A 25,298-nucleotide genomic window follows, 5' to 3' on the forward strand; every position below is an offset into this window, starting at 1 on the left:
CGAGGTTTAAGGGGGGCACCATGGAAACAGGGGACAGCATCTGCTGAGGGAAATTGGGATCCTGGCGCACAGGGACGCTGGGCTCTGAAACTGAGGTTCTGGCTGAGGGGTGCTCGCTCTTTAGAGAGAGAGCTGGTCATTTCCTAACCCATAGTAAGGGCCCTTGTTCACATGTGAGCAGGGAGTTGGGGGTGGGTGGGTAATATCCTTCGGGTACAGGAAAATTACTATATGGCCTCCCACTTTCTATGAAGAGCGCTAGCTGATTGAATAGCTGCTATAATTCATGTCTCATTTGTAAACAAAGCTGACATTTAAACCGGAAGAATGACTCTGTACGTCCCACCATTCACTCATTTCACTGTAGCGCCACACTGCTGTCACTATCATGCATTGTCATTAGGAGCACAGGCCCCCTTCTTGTCAGTGGACAGCCGAGATCACAAGGAAATGGGAATAGAGGAGAGTCAGGCACTCGCATCTGGGTGTATCAGCATACTGTGTTGTCTTTAATCAAGAGCATTGAAAGAGATGAATAGAAACACAACAAGAGAATAAAAAAAACCTCCCCATGCTCTCACTTCAATGGGTTTTCCCCACATCACAGGCTGCGTACTCGTCCTGCAACCTCAGATGTTTCTGTATGTCTGTCGACAGGAAAGCTGTTGACTCAGATGCTGCCTCCTTTTATCTCACCTTTTATCTAGACTGCTACATGAAAACAGACAAAGGGGGAGAGAGCAACAACTAATAGACATCTGCTGAGTCTGGTTAACTTCTAACCCAAGTCAGCCACTACTCATGTCTTCGCTCAGATGGTTGAGCTGCATCGGCATCTGTAGAGGAGAGCATGCAATTATTAGATTAGAAATGTGACAAAATCACTCAGGAAAATCACCACTGTGAAATTGGTTTTCGGATTTAGTCTGCATTTCATATTTTTACCGTTTTGAGGACTTTTGAGGTAAATATCCACTGCTCTCTATCTCGGTCTAAACTTCTGCAAAGTAACAACATAGTATATAGTATGACATTTTTTTTTTTTTTTTATTGAAAGTACCGTATGATAGCACATATCTTACTGAGGGTAACCACAGAAGAAATCATAGCCCTATCCCCAGTGGCACTGATTACTGATATCCACTGAGTTTAGAAGGGATCTCGCACCAATATCTAATTTACTTGGACTGTGATTTTTCGCAGGGTTGATTCGTCTGCGCTCCACACCCTTGCCCAAGCTTCAAGGCCTGGAATACGTCCTGAATGTGACGGCCACAGACGACAACGCGTCCGGCGGGCCCCACGCTCTCTCCTCCACAGCCCGGGTCATCGTCGGGGTCGATGATGTCAACAACAACAAACCCATTTTTGAGAAGGTAAGGAGAGCCTTCCGGTGAACATAAAGCCAATAACGAATTGACTATTGAACACCTGACGGCCTCTCTTGCTGGACCTGTCCGTCACTACACCCTCTCTCACTCCTCGTGCCCCTCTCCAACTCTTCCTCTCACACTTTTGGCGATCATATTTCCCTGGCCTCCCTCTCCTCTTTTTCCCCCCTGTTTTCCCATGAGTTCTGATTAGCTTGCGCACCGATTCTATCTTTAGGCAGTCCATAGGGATTGCAGTTAATTTATTAAAAAAGTGCAATATCATCACAATATGCTATACCTGTTTAATTAATTTCCCCCTTAATTAGGAGTGACTTCAACGTCCGCAGAAGATGTATTCACGCAGGGCTGTAGCTCCTGAGGTCTTGCGGGTGGCCGAGACGTGTTGGTAACTTGATGTGTTTAAATATCAAGTTTCGCCTCAGAACCATCTGGGCCGGTGTGACCTTATGTTTGATATTATGTGATTTTATTAACAATGACCTACAGGCTATATTGTTTCTGTCATCACACTCCCATAAAACACCGCTTTATTCCTCCTATTCCTCTTTTATCCTTTCATCCATCTCTCTCTCTCCCTCCTTCTCGCTCTCTCTCTCCTTCTGTCTCTTTCTCATCTGTTTATGCTCCTCCTCTCTTGTTGTTGTTCTCTTTCATGGTCATTCTACAGAGAGAGTAGCTACCATTTATATGTGATTACGAAACAGTGGGGCTCCAGAGACAAGCTCTCTATCTGGGGCGCGTGCTCATCAGGGGAAATGGATTGAATACCCGGCTGAGACAAAGCCGGGTACTGGCGAGACTTCATAAGAAACAGCTGAAGTGTTTTGATTGTGAGATAGATGCGGGCTACTGCACATATAGCTTGTACGTGGTCTGCCATGTCCCCACTGTGCAGTTTGTGTAGCGGCCTCCTAATTGATTATTTTGCTCTTACAAGTTCTCTGTGATCTCTGTGCTCTCATTAATGTAACATATTCTGACATCTTATTCTCTTCTCCTCTCTTATTCTCATGTACGCTCTATTTCTTGGATTTCTGTTGCTCTTGATCTTTATTTCTCTCTCTCACACACACGCATACCCCACACCCTCCCCTGCGTCTCTCCTCTCCACCACCTCCTCTTTCTCCTCCTTCACTGTGTCTCGACTATACCCTCTTCAATCCCTGCGCCCACCCCACCCCTCCCCTTCCACCCACCCTCCCCTACCTCCCCCAGTGTCAGCAGTACCGTGAGCAAGCCTCAGTGCTGGAGAACCAGCCAACGGGGACTTTTGTGTTGCAAGTGCACGCTGTGGATGCAGATGAGGGAGCAAATGGAAAAGTCAAATATGGCTTAATGCACAGAGACAGCGCCATGCCCGCCTTCAGAATTCATCCAGACACAGGTAGAATGATCATGGACTGTTACAGAAAAATATAGGTCTCAGTAGGTCAGTCTTAGACTCAGATGAAAGGGTTTACTGTAAAAAGGCAGCGCTACACCACAGAGGTAACTAACACCTATGCAATGGTAAGGGTCATTGCGGTGAGACTGTTAAAATGATCCTGAGAGGAGTAGCAGCATGTAAGCCAGTCTGGGTTGAAATTTTCACAGAACTAAAAATGCTGCTCACAATAGTATGACTCCAATTCCAACAAGCCATTAAAAAAAAAAAAACAAAAAAAAAACGACATTTTCAATTATCATTATAGCCCTGCTTAAATGAAGTATCAGCCCAGTTAACCTTTACATTCCTGTCTATTAATCATCATTTCATTCAATCTGCCCAAGGGCAGTGTGGTGGTACAGTACACAGAATAATTGTTTATCATGACTGAAAGATTAACGGGACAACAGTTTTGCGCCATAATGAAGTCGTAACACATTGAGTCATTGTTATTCTGACACTGATACTCAGATGCAGGTTCGTGCACAATAAAACACACATTGTAACATTTAATAGAAAAAGTGCTGCACTTGAATGCATTCACAGAAAAAAATCTATAATTGTTTGTTTGCTTGAATGGATGGATGGATGGATGGATGGATGGATGGACATATGGGTGAACTGGGGAATAACTGAATGTGTGAGTGCATGAATATATATATAGATATGTATATATGTTTATATGTGTGTGTGTGTGCGTGTGTTATATTTGGTTTGGCGACTTGGGTAATTGTTTGATTATCATCCTGTGTTTGCAGGAGTGATTGTGACGGCCAGGCGGTTTGACAGGGAGCGTCAGAGGGAGTACTCCATTACGGTGACGGCCACTGATTGGGCAGAAGAGCCGCTAATCGGCATCTGTCAGCTCAACGTCCAGATACTTGACCAGAACGATAACAGCCCCAAGTTTGAGAATTTGCGCTATGAGTGTGAGTGTTGAAAAAAAAACTTTAAAATACTGATATCTTTGAAAAAAATAAATAAATAAGACTAGTTTTAGCCTAAACTAGTTTTGCACATCCATTATTTTCTTTACTATCCTTAGAAAATTTATTAAAACTTTTTTGAAGATTGCCATTAGTTTAATAATCTTCTAACAGCAAATTGAGTGCATGCTCTCATTTTTTCCAGACTTTCTGCGAGAGGACACGATGATTGGTACCAGTTTCCTGCGTGTAGCGGCTCATGACGACGACTTTGGCACCAATGCGGCCATCACTTACTCCATGGCTTTGGAGCAGCCGGAGTACCTGAAGGTCAACCCCGTCACCGGATGGGTCTATGTCAACCAGCCCATATCCCAGGTCGGTCAGCAGTTATTGGCAGGCTGTGTTTCGGCCGGCTCACACACAGCGTTGAAAGCTGGAGTCTGTTAACCAATTAGCCAATATCACGTCAGCCTGTGGGTGTCTGTCAACAAAATTGGTCAGTGAGCCTCGTCAAAGTGCCTGAGTCCGCTGTTCCCACACTGGGGTATGCAAACTCCCAGCGGTGCTGCATGTGGACAGACAAGAGAGAGGGGGGATGAGGGAGACTCTAATTTGCGCTCAAGAAATTATTAAAAATAGCTCAACACAGCTTGGGATTCCTGTGGTCATATCCAGTGACAACATTTCATTTTTTCGCACTGTCTCTAATGACTATCCTTTAAATATGCATAATATCATCCAACCCAGAGGAGCTTGAGAAGCTTTGCCACAAAAATCTGGAAGATTTAATGAAGAACACAGTTTTTGAAGAGGCCTGTCTCATTTATTGGAAAGTCTCCTTTGTCGATCCAAAATCCATCGGCTTTGATTTACTGGATGGAGAATGTTTTTTGTTTTTTTTGTTTTTTCCACTATGTAATTTATTGTTGGGTATTTTGATATGAAGACTGACAGCATGTGACAGCTTAAGATGAGTCATATATTTTGAGGCTATTAAGTGGAACAACTGGGAAACTGTGTTGAGGGGAGTGCATGTGATTTGACTCGCAGTAGCACCATTAACTCAATGTTAGCAGCTTCTCACACAGCCAAAACACTGAGTCATGTGCTTGGGGATAGACTTAAACTACTAGGAAGATAAATTCCTTCATGACAGAATAAACAGGTTTCTGCAAAGACTTCATCATTTTAATCATAGTTAATCATTTGAATGTTTACGTGTGAGACATGACTACTAGCTACACAGATTTCTGCTGTGCCACTGAGAGAATTTAATGAGGAATTCATATGAGCAAAATGAAAATCTTACAAAAAATGTCTTGCACCTATCAGTCTCTCAGTGTAACAGAGGCGTTTGATGGACGTGATTGGATCGGAGTGAGTTTTGGACATTTCGGTTTTCTGCAGCCTATCGGTGCCCTTGTTCCTATTTTCCGTGAGACAGATGCACTTATTCAAATGTACGACCTTTTCCTTAGCCGGAGAACGTCTGTGCACTGCGGTACCGTGTATAATTCAGCGCACCTTTTCTTCCAGTGTCTCCAGAAATCTCTTGCAATTTAGCTGGTGACTTCATGCAAAATTCAAACTGTTAAGTCAAAAACCTTGCTGAACAAAGCTGTTGCATTTTTCAGAATAGTTTCAGGAGCCATTTGAATCTTAACACCATCTTCGGGTTTCAACTAAGTCGGAAAAAAAAAAAAAAAAGCTCCATCACATTAAATGTTAAATGTCTTCTGCATTGTTGCATTTTGATTCTCTGATTGTAGCTGCTGATTCCAGTCAGAAAGCATTAGAGCCAAACTGTTGACTCCATACATCACAGTGATTAACATTTCCACAGTTCTTGTGTGTGTGTGTGTGTGTGTGTGTGTGTGTGTGTGTGCAGCACAGATCCACTTTGATCTGCACCATTTCAGTGGATTATACAGGCAGTAAATCATCAATCGACAGCACTCAAAAATGTTGATTCTGTGCCCTTAGGTCCTACAGTCAGAACCATCCAGATGTGATGCTAATATGCAGCCAAGTTCTTTAGGGAATTAATTGGAGGAGATGGAAAAGGCGGCTCTGACCGTATCCGAAATATTTCATGGATATTTTTTGGTTCAGATCTGGCAGCGTTACTATAATTTAATTTTAAATCTCAGATAGATGAGTCCACAAAGTCAGTTATTCATTTACTGTAAATGGAGCAGCTCCAGGCTGCACATTGGACATCACAGATTAGAGTTTTTGTTCTCCTGTTTCAAGCTTTGGAAAAGAGTTGCTCTTGCTCACAAATACCAGTTGGGTGGTCCTAAGAATAGGAAAAGAGAATTTTTGAATTAAGTGATGGCTAGTCTATAGCAATAATAGAGTTGCCACTGTAAGCCGGTTGAATAATTGGCACCGGTTGAATAATGCAGTTGATGAATTAAAAATTTCTTCTTTTATGAGAGGTTAAAATAAAATATATACCTCATGGTGGCAAAAAGTGCCTTGCAGAGAGGGTTCAGGAAGTAGAGCAGTTGTCTTGTAATCAGAGTGTTCCTGGTTTGATCCCTGGCTCCTCCACAGAGTGTGTCCAAGTGTCCTTGAGCAAGACACTGAACTGCTCCTGAAGGGCAGCTTGTCATCTGCCATCAGTGTGTGTGTGTGTGTGTGTGTGTGTGTGTGTGTGTGTGTGAACGGGTGAAAATAGAGAGGTGCTATAGAAATGCAGTCCATTTACCGTTCCTGAGTGTATTGTCAATGTTACGCTTCTAATCTTATAGATAAGCGGAATCAAATGTTATAATCACTTCTCAAGGAAATTGTCTACTTTCCCTGCAATGTTCCCTCAATCAAATTTACCCCCCCCCCAACACACACACACATACACGTTATTTTATAGCGGTTTGATTGTTACAGCACATTAAAACGATTAGATAAGCCTATGAGCAGTCTTCCTGTAATAATTATAGCTCAATAAACTGTCTTGATGCGTGCACTTCGGATTTTATTGTTCTTATCCTAATTAAACGGCATACGTAACTGTTATTGTTTACAACAGAGGACGTATATCACACGGGATATAATAGCGACGGATGGGGGAAACCGGAGCACCTCAGTGGAGCTGGCAGTCACCATCACCAACGTGAAGAACCAGCCGCCGCAGTGGGAAAAGGACAGCTACAGCGTGGTCATACCTGAGAACACGGCCAGGGACACACCCATAGTGGTACAGCTGTGTGTGTGTGAGAGTTAGAGAGAGAGAGTGTGTGTGTGTGTGTGTGGTGTGGCCGTGCAGCTTTAATTGCAGATTTCCTTAGGCACGTATCACTACCTGATTTGATGGTGATGGATTAGGGTGTATATTGCTATAATGCTGGTTTAATTATTAAGCATTGCCATTTGAGTTGCTCTAATTTAATCAATTTCAGTTTTTTATTTTTGCCCAATCTAATGAGTTGGTGAGCAGTCTTAAGTGTTCTTCACTCACTGTGTGTTCTTTTTCTGCTCCAAATGCACCTTTGAAAGCTTGTCAGTGTGCCAAAAAGCTTTAAACCTTTTCTGGTTCTCTAAGTGAATGCTGACATTGTACTGCATGTGCTGAGCAAGTTTCATGACCCCAGGCTAATTAAATCCATTCAAAATGTTTCCTTTGATGTAAAAAATATATGGCTGTCAATCTGGAGAGCAGGAAAATCCTTTTTCTAAGGTCTTCAAAAGGGGACTCGTTTAGTGATAAAAAGTTATTCCAGGACCCAGACAACAGGACTGACTGTGATCCTGCTGCACGTCCATTTCAGATAATCAATCATAAAAATAAATTTCATCAAACGCTGACATAACCTGCACTCCTTTGAGAATATTGAAGCAGCGGCTCATCCCAACCTAGCTCTAATGTTGTCTGGGTTGAGGCTGTCACACGTGTACAAATGTTACCTGACCTACATCAAAGGGAATCCACCTTAAAAGGATAAGAGTTGACTGAAGTGAATGTCGATCATGTGCCAACATAAGGCTTGAGTCAGCTTGCTAGCAGCCAGTTAAAGCCCTCATGAGCTTTAACTGCAGGGAAGCAGATGGCACACGTGTAGATTTTCATTTTGAGAATTTTTGAACACAAAAATGAATCAGATCATGGTTGCCTTGCTGTGTTCTTATACTTGTTTTTGCCTAAATCTAATCTTAATTCCCACAAAAGCTAAAATCTAGTCTTTTATCCTACAAGGAAAGTCTAACCTCATCTGTCTATTTCCATTCAGACGATTAAAGCAACCTCTCAGCTGGGCGACCCGAGGGTCACCTATAACCTGGAGGACGGGATGGTCCCGGAAACCAACATGCCAGTGCGATTCTACCTCTCCCCCAACCGGGAAGACGGCTCTGCATCCATTCTGGTGTCGGAGCCGCTGGACTACGAGACCACGCCCTTTTTCTCTCTGCGGGTTCGGGCGCAGAACGTGGCTGCGGTGCCTCTCGCGGCGTTCACCACTGTTTATGTCAATGTAACAGGTGTGATTTGTATTAAAATGATGTGAGCACATGTTCTTTGATGGACAAATAAAATTGACCCCCTTACATTAGCAGTTTTTAGTAGCATGCTGTGACTGTTCATTCGTGTAATGGTGTCTTTTGGAAATTTGCATTTCTCTCGCATGTTTATGTAAGCCACTCGTAATTCCTAAATTCTGTCAATCGATGTAATGACCTGGAAAAGAGTAAGAAAATATCCCTCTGAATGGGTTGAAAATATATTAAAATGTGTTCAAGTGCAAAATTGCCTGAAATTATAATGAAATTGCTAGTTAATTCAGCGATGCTTGGCAAGAAGGAACAAAACAAATTTGGCTGATTTTTGGTGGACAATTAGCCCTTGGCCAACAGACGAGCTGATTAGAATATGGTGGTGATCAGTTATGAGATTTCTTCCCATTACACATTAATATTTTTTTTTTTAGCCATAAGTATAATGCTGCACTTACATTGTGTGCCGGTGGGACTGACTTCCAGTTCACTTCCAGCTGAATTCACATGCAGTATTGGCTTTTTAGGGTCAATTAGATGGACATTTCATTACTTCTTGAGGAGTTATTACATTTCCTGGCAGTTATTACATTATCAGTTGCTACTTCTGTCTTGGGTAAAGTATATCTTTCATCTCTCCCCTAAGATGTCAATGACAACGTGCCGTTTTTCACCTCCTCCATCTACGAGGCCTCAGTGACCGAGGGAGCCCAGATAGGAACCTCAGTTCTCCAGGTGTCTGCTCATGACAAAGACCTGGGTCTCAATGGAGAGGTTGGTGGTCATTTTTTTGTATTCACATTAACTTATATGGGATATCTTATTGTACAGTGATTAAAAAAAAAAAATCTAAAATCACTGCGGATACAATTCCAAATTGTTATTCCTCTGCTAAGCCATGAATCTTAGCAGGAGCATCACATCACACCAAGCTCCCTCCAGTGGGGAAGCTTTCCTTTCATTGCTGTCAAAGTGCTGATGTGGTAATTTTGAAAACTGTGCCATCACAGATGTGTGACTGACTCTGACAAGGTATTGATCTCGCTTCCGCGGCTGCACTGACAAAAGACAGGCTTAGGAAATATGCTGGAGACCTGTTGACATTTTCAGCATTTAATTTTCCAGGACTCCTGCAGGTTATTGTTTGACAAAAAAAAGCAATTGTGACTTAATTTCCATTTTCCCTGTGTCGCACAGATCACTTACTCTCTCTTGAGTGACAGCAGTGGAGACCACCACCTGTTCCGTGTAGACCCAGAGCTCGGCACCATCTACACCGAGGCCGTGTTTGATCGTGAAGCCCGCAGCTCTTACCTGCTGGAGGTTCAGTCGGAGGACGGCCAGGAGTCAGCGCGACCTGGCAAGAACAAACAGCCAAACTCAGGTGACAAGTGATCTTGACAATAATTACATCAGATTAGGGCTTTCCAAGTAACAGTGAAACTCATCATAAATTTATAATTTGCTTCATTTCATTAAGATTTTTTTCTTTTAAGTGGCCATGAAGAGCTCAGCGCAGTGTCTGGCCCCAGGGTAGGGCTGCTTGTGATTCAGCTGTAATGTTGTAGGTGTTTTAATGAGTCAATCAAAGTTTTTTAAGTTTTGGTTTATGCTTATTCATTTTTTTTTTTTTTATTTGCATGGAAATCTTTTCCTGTTAAATTCTAATTCAAAGTGTTCTTCCCGACTTAACTTTGAAGTGACCTCTGCCCTGGTTACAATGCCTCATTCATAAAAAGCAGCATTGTTCTTTTCACAAGCCCACGGGGCAATACTGAGACCCAGACTATAAGGAATTCTTCCTCTGTGCGCTGCGTTTAAAACAGGCCTGCACTGGCATTACATTACATTCATTTACGCCATGGGACAGACTCTGAAAAGTGAATCTTAATTTGATTTATTCCACTACCATGACCAGACAGCCTAGCTCTCTTCAATGTGAAAATAGCTGGGAGATTTCTTGGAGCTCTTTTTTCTTTTACATGCCTTGGTTTTTTATGCTCATTGTTCAATATTCAACCGATATTGCCCGATGTTTGGTTCCCGATGTTCTCTTTGTGACATTTTGGCAGTCTTAAAACTGCTGCCTGTATCTCGGGGTGACGTAATAAGATGTTTGTATTCAGACGTGGGTCTTAGCAAATGTTTGTGAATGAGGTATTAGGGGTAAAGGGTGATGTTTTGGAGCAGCAAAGCTTTCTCTCCAGGGGTGTCTGGGCTGCTTAGCATTTGCAATGAGCCTTAGCTGCGTCTTTTGCGACGTATCTCCCGCATCCAGAAGGGCTCATCTCCTCTGCAAACATTACCTGTCTCTCTGCCTCACCCCTGGGATACACCAAGAGTGGAGGAAAATGTTAAAATAAGCAGAGAAAATTGAGCTACATTCCTCCATCATCTCAAACTGCAGCAGCTTCAAATTAACATGTCACCCGTGTGTTTTGTGAGCACATAATTTACTCTTTCTAACTAAAGAAATAAACAGCGTAATGAGGAGGGCACAGATAAGACATAAACACTTGTCATCTTATAAATATTTAACCTTCCCTGTAGAGAGGTTCTTTATCTACTGTGTGTGAAAAAGCAGCTTGTTGAAGAGGTTTAGCCCCATTAGTGCTGTTCTTTGCGCTGAAAACAGTTACCCCTGCTAAAACAATAAACTCTTGCCAAAATGAATAATTTATGTAATTTACAGCACATCTTTGTGAATAATGTTTTGTCTGATTTCCATGTCAATGAGCCACATTGCTTTGGGTTAAGTGCCTCTTCACACTAAACAGTGACAATGAAATGAAGGATTGATAAACAGATGGAAAGAGAATATGAGCTTGTGTGCATGTGTGCGTGTGTGCGTTTTTCTAAGCTGTGCCGTTTAATCTCCTGCCATTGCTGTCATTCTTGCAGACACAGCGTATGTGCGGGTTTTCATCAGCGACGTCAATGACAACAAACCGGTCTTTGCTCAGCGGCTGTATGAAGTTGGAGTCGATGAGAATGCAGATGTGGGACTTGCTGTTGTCACTGTTAGTGCTAATGACGAGGATGAAGGTATGCTTGATGAGGCAGCAGACGGGGGAGGAAAATGTGAAATCCCAAAGAGATCTTTCCGATGCCAATTCCTGGGAGTAAAGGTTAAAGGAAGCTAGCCAGCCAGAACCAATAAAAAAAGTTTTGATGAGCCACTTTGAAACTTTTGGGACATTTCCCGATTTCATATTCACTGATCTGCCAGATTCTCCCTCTTGAAATAGCACCTGGAAAGACATTTGTCAATCAATCATTTAAATTCCCCCTCTACTCCTTTGTGTGCTTTTTGCAAGATTAAATGCAATAGTTGCAATATGGAGAAAAATGACCCCATGAATATTCCTTCTCAATCTGGACTAAGCTCTGCTGAAATCACGCTGAGCTGAGCACAGTGTGCTAGATTTAGCCGTAGTCATTTGATTGCCTGGTGATGCACATAGCACATATGTTCCAAAAAAAGTGACATGCTCCCACACAGTGGGTGGGCGGGATTTGAGTGATAAAGCAGTTGCTCATCCTCTGTACAGCAGTAGCCTAAGATCCCTTTATCAAGCGTGTTTGGGGCCGTTAATCAAGTATTTATGGTTAGCGGGGGTGCGGCTTAGGCCATGCTGCAGCACTAATGATGAATAGCTATGGAATAACAGCAACCCCCAACATTAAAGTTACAATGCTGTTCCACTTGTGCCTGAGAGGCTAAACTCAATCTTTTCTTGTTTGAAAACACCACCCTGGGCTTGACTGCTGTAAGCCTGTCAGATCCCCGAGGGAGGTAGGGAGCACTTTGTCAGCCAGGGTTGTGTTAATAGTACAGATTAGTGCATTTACATGGGATTGTAGCTACTTTAACCGAGCAACATACTGATTGAAAGAGGAGAATGTACATTCCAGGAGATTATTTTATCTATTCCAATGTCAAACCCCTACATTGGATGGTCTCCATGGAGACACAGAAGATAAGTTCAGATATTGACTTCTTCCTTGCTCGCACTACATTCCCCCACCCTCTCTTGGGCCTCAAAATCATTCCCCAAAGGGCACTATCAGTGTGCATTATGCTGCTTTTCACTCTCTCTCTTGCGTTTTTTCTTCACTCTTTCTTTAATTAGAGTCTGATTAGGGCTTGTAAGATAAGGTACAGCATTCCCTTTTAATTAAGTAATCAAAACAAGTAAGGGAAACATGAAACCTACTAGTGCTTAGGGACTTCAGGTTTAATACCCTTGTGGTAACGTGTTGCTGCAGGTATAATCTAGGGAGATTACTTGGTATGCATTCTGCTTAAGGATGCAGGAGGTCATTGGCCAGAAAGGCACTTCGTTAAAGGATGTTACTGAAGCATTCAACATTTTGGGACTGATAAAATGCTGGTGCTAACTACAAAGTTTAAACTCCACTACCCTCGCTAAACATTAGCTCAGTCAAGTTTCACTTTATATATCAGTAGGTTTATTATCACTAAAAGATAAATTGGTTTTCAGCATTAAAACTGGCAGACCTCACCTCTCTGATCATGCATGTCTTGATTCCTGTTCAGGGGCAAATGCCAAGCTGCGCTACCAGATCACATCTGGCAACACAGGCGGTGTGTTTGACATAGAGCCGGAGGTGGGCACAATCTTTATTGCTCAGCCGCTGGACTATGAGCAGCAGAAGAGGTACAAACTGCTGGTCCTGGCCTCAGACGGGAAGTGGGAAGATTACGCTGCAGTGGTGGTCAACGTGGTTAATAAGAACGACGAGGCGCCGGTGTTCTCCATGAATGAGTACTACGGCTCAGTCACAGAGGAGCTGGACGGGTCGCCAGTGTTTGTGCTGCAGGTGAGTGGCTGAGATAATTAATGCTAAGAAGTTTTCCTTGACAGTTTTTAATTAATTCATCCACTTGTCTATTGAGAGATCTATAAGTAAAGAATTCTTTTTGAAGCTGCCTTTTCTCCGCTTTAATTATACAATTAGCTGAATGCAGCAACTAAGAGGTGCTTAGTCTTTCTTCACAGGCTGTATAGTGATCCAATTTAGTCACTTTCAACGTAAAAAAAAAAAAAAAAAAAATAGTGTCTTTGTTACTGCACTAACATTAGATCAAACTGAATAATTACAGAGGTGCGCTTTCTTTTAAGGCATGCTGAGGTATTCACTGAGATAGGTAGGAGGTAGTATTGCCATAGTGATAGACCGTGTGTGTGTTCATGACTTCTCAACAACATCCGAGGTATATAGGAAATATAGAGCCGCTGGAATCATTTTAGAGGGCATATGTAAGGGAAGGTTGCAAGCCCATTGCATTTCATTTAGGCGTTTAAAAACAAATATTAAACTGTCATAAACAAGCAAACCCAGGTGACCACCAAAAATGAATGAAATAGACAGATAAATGTTTAGATAGATGTATATAGGACAAATATATACTGATAATATATAAATTCTAAGATAATTTTCCATGTGGCAGTTCATGATGCCTGGTGCTGGATGGCATGTGTCTGTGTGTGTATGAAATATATGATATAAAGAATTTACTAGAGTACACTATGAATCATACAAAATATCAACATGAAATATTGACATAGAGGTTGACGTGCTGTATAGTTAATGCATTGAGGTAAGGTATGAATGTGGTCTGTTTTACTAATAAGGTGCCTCTGTCTCTCCAGGTGACAGCCACTGACCCAGATAAAGATGCAGACCAGGGGGCAATACGCTATTCCATTCATGGCCAGGGGGCCGAGTCCCACTTCGTGATCAACGACATCACAGGAGAAATGTATGCGCAGCGCACCATGGACCGTGAAGAGCGTGCTGTCTGGCGTTTTGTTGTAATGGCGACAGACGAGGAGGGCGAGGGACTTACTGGCTTCACCGATGTTATAATCAATGTGTGGGACATCAACGACAATGCGCCCACCTTCTCCTGTGCGCCTGATAATTGTCACAGTAGCGTGGCGGAGAACTCCCCGCCTGGGACGTTTGTTGTGGAAATGACAGCGGTAGACCTCGATGACGCGGCAGTGGGTCAGAACGCCATCCTCACCTACCGGATTATTGAGGACGCCCGCAACGCAAACAATGTTAACCTTTTCACCATCGATTCCAGCACTGGGACAATATCAGTGGCAGCAGAGGGACTGGACCGGGAGTTTGCTGAGAGCCACCGGCTGGTAGTGGAGGCCCGGGACGGCGGGGGCATGACAGGCACAGCGACCGCCACTGTAGTGGTCAGCGACATCAATGACCACGTGCCAAAGTTTAGAGAGGATTGGTGTGGCGCCCGTGTCCCTGAGAACATCAATCTGGACACTCCCATTCTGGAGCTGAGTGCCGTGGACCCTGACGCCGGCAGTTACGGACAGCTGGCCTTCACCGTGGTGGCGGGAGACCCAGAGCAGAGGTTCTACATGGTCAGCCACAGGTCGGAGCAGAGCGGCACTCTGAGGCTGAAGAAACGGCTGGACTACGAGAAGCCAGGCGAGCAGCGATTTAACCTCACTGTCAGAGTAGAGGACTCCGAGTTCTCCAGCCTCATCCACTGCCTGATTCTGGTAGAGGACGAGAATGATAATGCCCCTGTCTTCACCCCCAGCTCCCACCTGCTCTCTCCTTTGCCTGAGGATGTGTCTGTCGGAACCAGCGTCGTCCAGGTGGTCGCCAGTGACTCTGACTCAGGACCGAATGGGGACATTTTGTACCACATCTTTCCTGACTCTGACCCCTATGGACATTTTACAATCAGCCAAGCTGGTGTGGTCACTGTGGCCAGCCCGCTGGACAGGGAGACAGTGGCGGGATATGAGCTGGTCGTCATGGCGACTGACCGGGGTAACCCGCCGCTGACCAGCAGTGTCACGGTCCAGTTGCCGCTGCTTGACATGAATGACAACGGGCCAGAGCTAGAAGCAGCCTACACCCCTGTGCTGTGGGAAAACAGCCCGGCCCCTCAAGTGGTCTGGCTCAACCATACCTCAACTCTGCTGCAGGTTGTGGACAGAGACTCCCCAGAGCACGGGCCTCCATTCTCTCTCTCCCTCCCCCCGCCTTACACCATCGACTTCCACCTGCACGATCACGGGAATGGCTCCGGCACGCTCACAGCCCTGCGGAGATTTGATAGGGAAAGGCAAAGGGAGTTCTACCTGCCAGTAATAATGACTGACAGTGGCCATCCACCAATGACAGCCACAAACACGCTCACCATCACCATTGGGGACCAGAATGATAATGCCCATCAGGCAGGGGAGAAGGATGTTTATGTGCACAGCCGCAAGGGTGAGTCGCTCACTCGAAGTCATTTTATTCGCTGCTTAGTTTCACAACAGGGGTTTGTATTGCAGGAAGAACTTGAGAGAAGGGGGTGGGGGGAGAGAGAAAGGGTGGGTTGAGGCTGGAGCTGTAGGGAGACGTTTTCATTCCCATACCTGTTCAGTATAGTCTGGAATACTTAATTGTGCTCTTCCTGCTTCATTCTAACAGTGTTTTGTTATGGTAATCTCGTTGTCAAATCTTCTCTCAAGCCCTTAGCACATTCTCCCCCTGCCAGCTCTGCCTATGCCTAAAGCTCATCTGAACATCACATTACAATCAGCAGCATGATTTTTTTTTTTCTGCCCTCCGGGTAAGTTGGTTAGGTATGTAGGCCTGATAGTGTTTTGATCATACACTCAGCTCCATGGCAGTTTTGGTAATTGTGGAAAACAGGGGCAGCGTGACTCATACAGGCTGCCATTGTTTACCCAGCTGCAGTGCTCTGGCACTGCAGGTCGATAATAACATAATCCATACTGAGATAGCCCCACTTCCTTAAGCCCTACGCTCTCTGAAGTGGAGCACTGAGAGCCTATTCATTCCAGCATTGGGGCTTCACAGTTATGAGCATAGTAAGTAGAACAGAACACAAGAATGCAAGATAAGGAGAAGAGAGGGACGAAAAGATAAGTGTTGGCATCAGCAGAATCTGTCCAGACAGAATCAATGTGTGTTCCGTGTGTGTGTGCGTGTGTGTGTGTGTGTGTGTGCGCGCCTGTGTTTACCTTGAACAGGAAGGATGGCCACTGCGGCACTGGGGAAGGTGTATGCCCCAGATCCCGATGACTGGGACAACAAGACCTACACCTTGGAGACGAGTGCAGCCAAGTATGAGCCCTCTGTTAGCAGTTCTTACAGTAGTCCCCCCTCGGTACATGCTGAAATGTGCCTCCAAATGTGCAATAGAGTACATATCAACCAGTACTTCTACCAGTTTCAAGCGTCAGTGCTCCAGCAGTGATTTTCCAGCAGCGCATTAACAGAGCAACCTGCCGACAACGCTGAGTTCGCTGAATAAAGAGCACGCGAACTCAGAGTGTTTTAAAGAGCTCAGGCCTCATTTCTCAACAAGGCCCTGAACCAGCCGTTTCAATGATATCGCTGCTTCGGAGACATGCCTAACAGGTACCTCTTGTAATCTTAGATCCAATTCCCTGGCCTCTAATATAAGGAACACTTTCCAAGGGGACTTTAATCACAGCAGTCAACAGTGATTGTCGCCCTGGAAAATGCAATCAGATTCAAACAAACTAAGTAATCTCAGCATGCCTGTATAATGTTCCTCGTTGAAACAGCCATTCCAGCACAGCTTTGCTCCGCCAGGGACCTTGTGCATCTATTCAGTATTCACACCCTCAAGATCAGATTAGAAATGCCTATTGCATATTTGTTTTATTCATACAACAAATTCTGACAGTCAGTATGGCAACCATCAAGCTCTTTTAGCAGCTTTTGGAGCCAAATAGTTTGACTTTTTTTTTTTTTTTTTTTATTCTTTTTCTTATCCGTTTCGCTTTTTCTACTCCTTATTTTTGGAAATTAAATTCATATTCACTTCTTGCTGGAGGAAACCCAGGTGCCTCTGACCAACTCTCTCCTTGCCTGCCTGCCATCTGTCACTCATCCTCCACCGAAGCCATTAACAGAGTCTGTCTTCCTCACAGGTACTTCAGTCTGAACCAGAGCTCAGGAGTGCTGTCCATCCGACAAAACACCCCAGCAGGCAGCTACTGGTTGAGGGTGGGGGTGTCAGATGGGGTCTGGCCTGATGTGATGTCAGGGGTCAGAGTTCATGTCCGAGAGCTGGAGGAAAAGGCCATCCTGTCGTCAGCCTCCCTGCGTTTGACTGGTAAAATAACGGATGGCATAAACATGTTAATAATTTTGTCTCGTGGCAATCTCTGGGTTGCTGTTGTTGTGATGCATAGTGATGCTTTCTTTCCCGTCCGGCTTCGACTCCCGAGGTCCGAGTTTGACCGCTTAAATCTCTGTCTATGACCTCTGTCACGACGAGTCTGAAAAAATACCACATATAATTACTTTTTCATTTGATTTGCCGTCTCGCTCATCTTCCCGTCCATAATAAACATGCTTGCTGTTTGCCTCCGCTAGCTGTTGTTGTTATGGTGACTATGTCTTCATGAGGCTCATATTGAATAAGACGGCATCTACCATAGGCATGAATAAATTGATACTTTTCATTGGATGATTATCAGGTTGTCAACCGAGTTAACATTGAAATAATAGGCTGTCACAACCAATTTTTGTACTTGCATTATTTAACATTTCTAAGCATTGTAAAGCAACTATTCATACGGCTAGTTGGTAATGGTTTCCCTATTCTTCTCCTCCTTCAAGAATCTGAAGTTTATGCTGGGATTCTCATTTTTCTATCATTTTCTCACAGCAAATCGGAGTTGTAAAGGTCAATTTGGAAGTGTCAGGTAAAGTCCTTGACATTTAAAAAGCCATTCTGCGAACAGAGTTGAAGGCTATTATGGATGCCTCTGTCTCTGAGTCATTATCATTTTTGGGAGATTAAAGATGACTTCCTCCGTTCACCCGATATTATTGGAGGATGACACCACAAATCTGATTGATCGTGAGGTCATGAAAATATTTCATGTGTGACACAAGAAATACGTACCGGCGGCGGAGTAAAAGAGAGATTTTATTTGAACTCATCGCAACTCTTCCACCTTATGGATGAGTCAGTGTGCCACAGTCAGTGAATGGATCAATAAAAAAGGAGATGTTGGGCTATCTCAGCTGCTAATGGAATCAGGAACTCAGTAGGCTTTGATCAACTCTTTAGCTGTCATTGACAATTCAGTAGGTTTTATTGCCTGAACCCCTCACTCTCTTTGTCTCTTGAAGGCATCACAGCCAGAGAGTTTATCGACTCCAACGTTGAGGGGAAGAGTCGGCTGGAGACGTTCTGGGACTTCCTGTCTGAATCCCTGTCTGTCAGACCGGAGAGCATTAACATTTTCAGCATTGCAGATAGAGGGGAGAAGACCCTGGACATCTACTTCTCTGTGCTAACCGATACCGGCTACATGCACCCGGAGAAACTGCATGGCGTCCTCGCTGCACATAAAAAGAAGGTTGTATATACCATCTTGTCTGACTGATAGAGATCAGTGCTCATACATCAAGAGATACACTGAGGAGCTTGAGGTGTAGAGATAACAGCGCTTTTATCTGCCCTTTTATTTCCCCACCAAGTCTCAGACTGTTTAATACCAGGCTTGTCTCTGTCTCTCCTCGCTATGCCTGCTCTGTCTCCTTGCCTTTACATGTTACCATTCTTTTACTTAGTGAGGCTTTTAGCATTTGGCTTTTCATAACTCATTTTCTGTATCATTTTTCCTTACTCTATCATACCTAACTCTATGTTATGCTGCTTAAGTATTGAAACCATCCATATAGGGCAATGCGTATAACATGCCTTGCACTTTTTATTTGCACTGTGTGTGATATTCTGTTGCCTTTCCACCATGTATATCACTGTGCACACCCTAAACTTGTGACTCAGTATGTTTCTGCGCCAGTGTCACGAAGACAGATACTTTTATATTTATTGTACTCTTCCTCCCCTCTTCCCATCTCTCATTTTCTGCAGCTGCAGTCAAAGCTGCGTGTGACTGTGAAACAGGTGCAGGTGGATGAGTGTGTCTACGCAGACTGCAAGGCAGCTGGCGGATGCTCCACACACCTAAGCATCAGTGATTTGCCCACCTTGGTAGACTCAGGGAATTTATCCTTGGTCTCAGTGAAGGTGACGTCCTCGGCCGTTTGTGGCTGCGCTGCGAGGGAGATGACACACCAGCCCTGCTCTTCCTATCCCAGTAACCCCTGCCTCCATGGGGGAACTTGCATCGACACCCAGAATGGCTACAGGTGAGAGGCACGACAGCAATAAATAGGTAGAAATGCAGGTGGAAGCAACCGAAAAGCATAGGTCAGTGGGGACAGGACTTTGCTAAACAGCTGTGGTCTCACCTTCTTTGCTGTCAGACTCCAAAAAAATGACATCTTGGAAAAGGAGCACAGAATACCCAACAGACAATTCACATCTCCCTCACCTGCAACTTGACCTGACTTGCCTAAACTGGTGTGAATTTGTCATCATCTGAATGGAGAGCAACATGACATGCATTTAACCTTTTGAAAGAAAGGAATACGCTTGTGTGCGCGGGGCATTGTGAAGACTGAACTAGTTAGAATGGACCTAAATTAATATCGCTCCAAATGATTCTTGCCAAAATTCTTCACACTGAGGTTCACTCGTTAACAAGCTCAAATCTAGACAAGCATATGATACATTATTAAAATTTTAAATTTCTGTTTATTGAGTGAGGAATCTACAGCAAATAATGACGGTAGCCTTCAAAATCAAGCCCATTAGCCAAGACCTTGAATGTTAATCCTGAATGTTGACTCGGTGTCAGTAATCAATACGAAGGCCTTCACCTGAAGTGTGTATGTCCCTTAGGGAGGCTATCACAGAAGAAACACTTTTCAGTTCATTTCACACACATATTAATGCCCAGATTAAATAAATATAGGGCAGCAGGATTAGTACAACTCCTGCCCGGCTGTTCTCGAAATCTCATTTAAAACCATTTACATGAACATTCAAGTTTGTCAAAGGCACAGTCTGAGAGAGAGAGAATCTCGAGAACTTTTTTTTTTTTTTTTCTAAATTTCATTTCATCTCTCAGATTGTCTGTGCTGCATTTGATCTGCAGGCTGTTGAGAGAGGCTGTTGTGTTGTGCCATAAGAAGAATATCTACCCGTATGTGGTATATTCACCCTCATATGAATGCAGTATAAGCGTAAAGAATCCAATTTTTGGGTCTATCCACTGCAGAAAGAGCTTAACAGGCAGTCTTAGAGAGTGGCTGATCAGATATTGTCAGTCACAAGTAAGAAAAACATGCCCTGCGCTGCTCGATTTGGATTGGCATTGCTCTCATGAGTCACATGAAAGAGCAGTGAAAGAGTGAGGTGCTGTGCATCGTGTGTGCATATGTATGCATAAGGCTACACTCTGCCTAAGCCGTCCCTTTGCTGTGTATAGATCAGTATTCCTGACATGTGTAGCCCCTCTGCAGAATAAACAGCATTGGGGCGAAACAGCCCCTAACAGCCTCAGTACACAGAGCTTTCCTCAGACACTGCATGAAAATAGATGGCCTTGACATTATCAGCAAAGCCAGCTCGTCTCACATGCCTCATGCAGTAGAGGGGACGGGATGAGATCAGCCAGTCCCTTCCATCCCTTTCATCTCTTTGACTGAAAGGTTGTTTTTCATCACTGCATGTATCATTTACCCGATGGAGGTTTGCTGTTTTTCGTTCTAACTTTTTTTATGTATATATTTTTGCATGATTATTAATATTTACCATTACGACTGTACATACAAATGCACCCATCAGGAGCATGAAACCGCTCATTTTGTGCGAGTTAATATTTCTCTGTGAGTGGTGATCCCAAATGCTCAAAGTGGATAAGCACAAGAGGAGGCACTCGCACACAAATGCCTAACCCCTAATACCTTTTAGGCGGGAGAGAGAGAGAAATAGACAGACGGACTGAGAGAGAGAGAGAGAAAGGGACCAGAAAATCAGTATTGGTATGATGCATAGAAGAGTAAGAGAAATGGAATTAATTATCTTCTAACAAAGGAGATGTGATGTGCCAAGCAGGAGCAGCCTCCAGAGGGCTCGGCCCAGGCAGCTGTGATAGATAAAGAACAGAGCAGAGTAATGCTGTGTTCATAGTTAATTGATTGAATGTAGAATTGAATATTCAGAGCTTCATGGCAAATGCAAAAGATCTTTGTGTAGATTAAAGCTCTGCACCCTTTTCCAGCCACTCAGTTTACCCAGTATATTTGTTTGCTGACTGTTGACAGCGAGTGTGTTAGAGTGTGTCTCTACAAAGTCAAAGCCCCCGCCTCTGTGTATCAATAGGACTGTCACGTCCACCAGGGAAAAGTCACCACACAAAGATCCAGAGATAGGACATTGGGAAGATTTCTGAGGGCAGAAAATATGAAGCCAAAAAAAAAAAAAAAAACATAGATTGTTTTCCCCCTTGTTTTGTTTTGATTTCATCATTTTTATTTTTTTATTTTTTCATCCTCTGTTCTACAGGTGCCAGTGTCCCCCACAGTTTGATGGTCCAGACTGTCAACAGACGAGACTTAGTTTCCTTGGCAACGGCTATGCCTGGTTTCCCCCCATAAGGCCATGCTTTGATAGCCATCTTTCAGTGGAATTTATGACAGAGGAAGATGACGGGCTGCTGCTGTATGCCGGCCCATTGGCCACTCTGCTGCCCGGGGACCCTGAGGACTACATGGCCATAGGTAAATTGTGAGTCATGATAATTAAATGCGTGCCATGGGGCCTCCGGGCTGTTATTGTGCTTAAGCCTGGAACTTCATTTTATGTGTTTAATTACTGGATGGTAGCAAATCAGATATATGGGAGAAATTTCCTCTGCTGGAGTGTTGCTATGGGATATGGGCACTTACTCTACAGAGGTATGGGCAGTCCTCTATGGCGCTAAAGGGACAACCCGGCTTTAATGTTTAATGTGAATGTAATACTTTGTTGATTTCCATAAGGAAATTCTTGCTCCACAACAGCAGAGGGTTAGAGCACAGGCTCAGCCACAGAGCGGCCGCCCTGGAGCCGGCAGGGATGCAGTGCCTTGCTCAAGGACAGTTCAGCAGGATTCTTGCTGAGACAGGGGCTTGAGCTCAAACCCTGTAGTTGACAGATAGTCTTTCTTGTGCTCTGTAGACCTTAAGAGGGCCATAAGAGAGTACTTAAAATTATATCACACTGTCTGAATGGCTGGTCCACTTATGCATAGTGATGGATCATAGGCGGCTATGCTTACAGTTCTTATGCTGAAATATTGATATCATGTCTTAGTATAATATTTAAAAGCTTGCCCAAGTATACTGAGATGAAAAGTAAACCAATCAGTTACTTATTGACGCAGTGTGCTGGACAGCAAGATCTTTTGAGATACAAAAACATTGGAGACGTTGGTTGAGTGATTATTGTTGAAATTTCAAACATTACTTATTGTTTTAGGTATTGATTTAGGATTCTGATGATGCTGCTGATGATGCTGGCATGATTTAAGCAGTAAAATGACAATTGTTTTGATAGTAAAGCAATTTTGTTTGACTTTTATAGGTCTATTAGGTAACTCATAAGCATTTAGATTTTCTAAAACAAAAAATATAATTTCAGCAGAGTCATAATAATAGTAATCATTAGATTTTGATACCAATTCTTTATCTACCAATGAACAAACGCCTCCAGTCTCTCAATTTCAGTGGTGCTTTATTGGCTTGATACAGTTTTCTATACATTTGCCAAAGCACAACGAAGCAATCCAATTTATACATTGACAAAACAAAAAAAGAAAAAAAACTAACAGAGTAAAATAATAGATGTGGAACAAAAGATGATAGCAGGTTAAATAGGTGTGATATTGTTCATTCTTTGTCAATTTCAGTGACAGCAGATATATTTTGCTGCTCTGACTGCACACTGTGTTTTCTCTTCACATAGGGGATTTTTTTCAAAGGTGGGCCGACAAATAAATTCAGGGTGTATCTTACTTATTCTTTTGAAATATGTGGCCCTTATTTCTTTGTATTTATCACAGTGCGGTAAGAAATGGGATTCTGGTTCAGCTTCTCCCTGATGGCACAGTGAACACAGGCTGGCCTCCCTGGGTAGCCAAGGTCTGCCTGTGTCAGCCTGTCTCTGCAGTTTTGGGTTGAATAAAACTTTAATTTATTTTGTGAGTTCGTCATTTCTTCACAATATATGATGTAATTTTCTTTTTGACCGGACGGGATTGGTTGAGCGCTGGTTTCTGGGTGGAGCTCCAGGATCCCTGAAGCTCTGCCACAGTCTCTCTCTCTTTCTCTCTCTCCCTCTCTCTCTCTCTCTCTCTCTCTCTCTCTCACACACACACACACACAGATTCTCTTCCCTGTGATGCCATTTACTGCCTTGGGACTGCTTTAATTTTTAATTCCCCTCTTATTTGTCAATAGTTGCTCTTTCATTTTCAATCATGTTGTTTTTGGTGTCATTTAGATTATCTAATATAATCCAATATGTATTATCGTGTGATATCTCTTGTTTGTTTTGAGGTGACTCATATTTGGTCTTTGTATTTTGTCACTGCTATTAATTTCCTGACCTCGCTTCTATATGATATTATTCTGTATACGCAATTAAGATTAAAGTAAACCAAACTTAAAAGATAGAGATCATATTTTCCAACTTTTTTTTTCTTAATTTTGCTTTTCAGTTTTTAATTGGCTTTTTCACTTGGTCACAAAAGTGACCTTGTTTTACTTCAGTGTTAATGTTGGCTTTTCTTTTCCTCAGAGCTGATTGGTGGGACACCCAGCCTGAAAATTAACCATGGTTCTGGGACTCTAGTCCTCCAATTAGCAAACAATGTCGGGGTGGCTGACAGACGCTGGCATCGCCTGGATGTGAGGAGTAATGGCAAAGTAAGTGAGCTGCACACACTAGCTACCTGTTATTCTCTCATTTTCGCTCGCTTTGTTTCTCTGGAGCAGAGCATCAAATCAAAACACACGCTGACATTTGGCAATTTCCCTCCCTAAGCTTACATACTTCATAGTCAGTTTCACACGACTTTCTGTGAGCATTGCAAAGGAGCAAAAGAAAAGCGGGGCACTCGTACGTATCCACATGCACAGCCGTTTGTGACCCCTCGTCTCCTCTTCCCAATTTAAAGGAGGTGCGCTTCACTCTCGATCGATGTTCCAGTGCGATCGTCATGGAGACAGAAGGGGTGGATTCATGGGCAATGACCGAGGACCGCTCATCTTGTGAAATCCGAGGGATCACACCCAATAGGGACAGGTATGATTTAAATGAAACGAGACAGCTCTGATCAGCATGACGCGCTTTACTCTTCCTCTGTGCTCTCTTGTTCTGCGTTAAAAAGGGAGCCAGTAAACATCTAAACTAGATCCTCACAAAAAAAACAACCCTGAAATGTTTCGTGAAGAACCCCGTAGAGAATGTTAGAGGTTCATAGATGTGCTAGTCAGTGTTTCTGAATACTTAATAATGAGGTTCTCCAAGGAACCTGCTGGGGCCCTCCTGTGGTTTCAATCCGAACAACCCCTAATGGTTTACTTCTTTAAATGCTAGTATAATGTCTTTGATTAAAAAGAAAACACGCATAAATGCATGATCCATCACCAGGGTTCATTATTCTGTGGTGTTAATGAGATGTATGTTAGAGCTGATGATGCTCAGCAATGTAGGAGAAGCAGAATAAATGTGTGTTTCGCTCTCTGTCTTTCCTAAAGGTATGACTAAAGCCTGCACTCTGGTTTATGTCTTTGTAATAATTTTTCCTTTTTACTGGTCCACATTGATGAAAGACTGATAATCTCACAGTCTTTGTAAGGTCCTTGATGAAAAAGCATGCATGATCTATGGCCAGGGCTCATTATTTTGTGAATTGAATGAGATGTAGGTAAGTATTCATGATGATGAATGGTGTTCAGAAACAGAGGGGGCTCTTGACTGCATGGCCATAAAATGTGACACAGTTCAAGATCTCACACTGCTCACAGACCAGCAGTTTTGCTTATGAAACCAAAAAAGTATAAACAACAGCTAACAAACTAACATTA

General features: G+C 43.4%; 1 protein-coding gene across 1 annotated transcript in view; it reads left to right on the top strand.

Moving 5' to 3' along the window:
• The window catches only part of LOC115361328 (neural-cadherin-like), a 77,842-nt gene that overhangs the window by 37,014 nt on the left and 15,530 nt on the right, over positions 1-25,298 (top strand). Inside the window, exons 8-25 of the mRNA XM_030054748.1 lie at positions 1,204-1,376; positions 2,610-2,778; positions 3,579-3,749; positions 3,952-4,124; positions 6,784-6,951; positions 7,982-8,231; positions 8,890-9,017; positions 9,441-9,627; positions 11,145-11,288; positions 12,805-13,088; positions 13,922-15,530; positions 16,301-16,394; positions 17,231-17,415; positions 18,444-18,673; positions 19,192-19,469; positions 21,733-21,947; positions 24,007-24,134; positions 24,386-24,513. Coding sequence (XP_029910608.1) covers positions 1,204-1,376; positions 2,610-2,778; positions 3,579-3,749; positions 3,952-4,124; positions 6,784-6,951; positions 7,982-8,231; positions 8,890-9,017; positions 9,441-9,627; positions 11,145-11,288; positions 12,805-13,088; positions 13,922-15,530; positions 16,301-16,394; positions 17,231-17,415; positions 18,444-18,673; positions 19,192-19,469; positions 21,733-21,947; positions 24,007-24,134; positions 24,386-24,513 — 4,714 coding nt within the window. The remainder of the gene's footprint in view (positions 1-1,203; positions 1,377-2,609; positions 2,779-3,578; positions 3,750-3,951; positions 4,125-6,783; positions 6,952-7,981; positions 8,232-8,889; positions 9,018-9,440; positions 9,628-11,144; positions 11,289-12,804; positions 13,089-13,921; positions 15,531-16,300; positions 16,395-17,230; positions 17,416-18,443; positions 18,674-19,191; positions 19,470-21,732; positions 21,948-24,006; positions 24,135-24,385; positions 24,514-25,298) is intronic.

The sequence above is a fragment of the Myripristis murdjan genome, chromosome 6 (genome assembly GCF_902150065.1).
Source record: "Myripristis murdjan chromosome 6, fMyrMur1.1, whole genome shotgun sequence".
Taxonomy (NCBI): domain Eukaryota; kingdom Metazoa; phylum Chordata; class Actinopteri; order Holocentriformes; family Holocentridae; genus Myripristis; species Myripristis murdjan.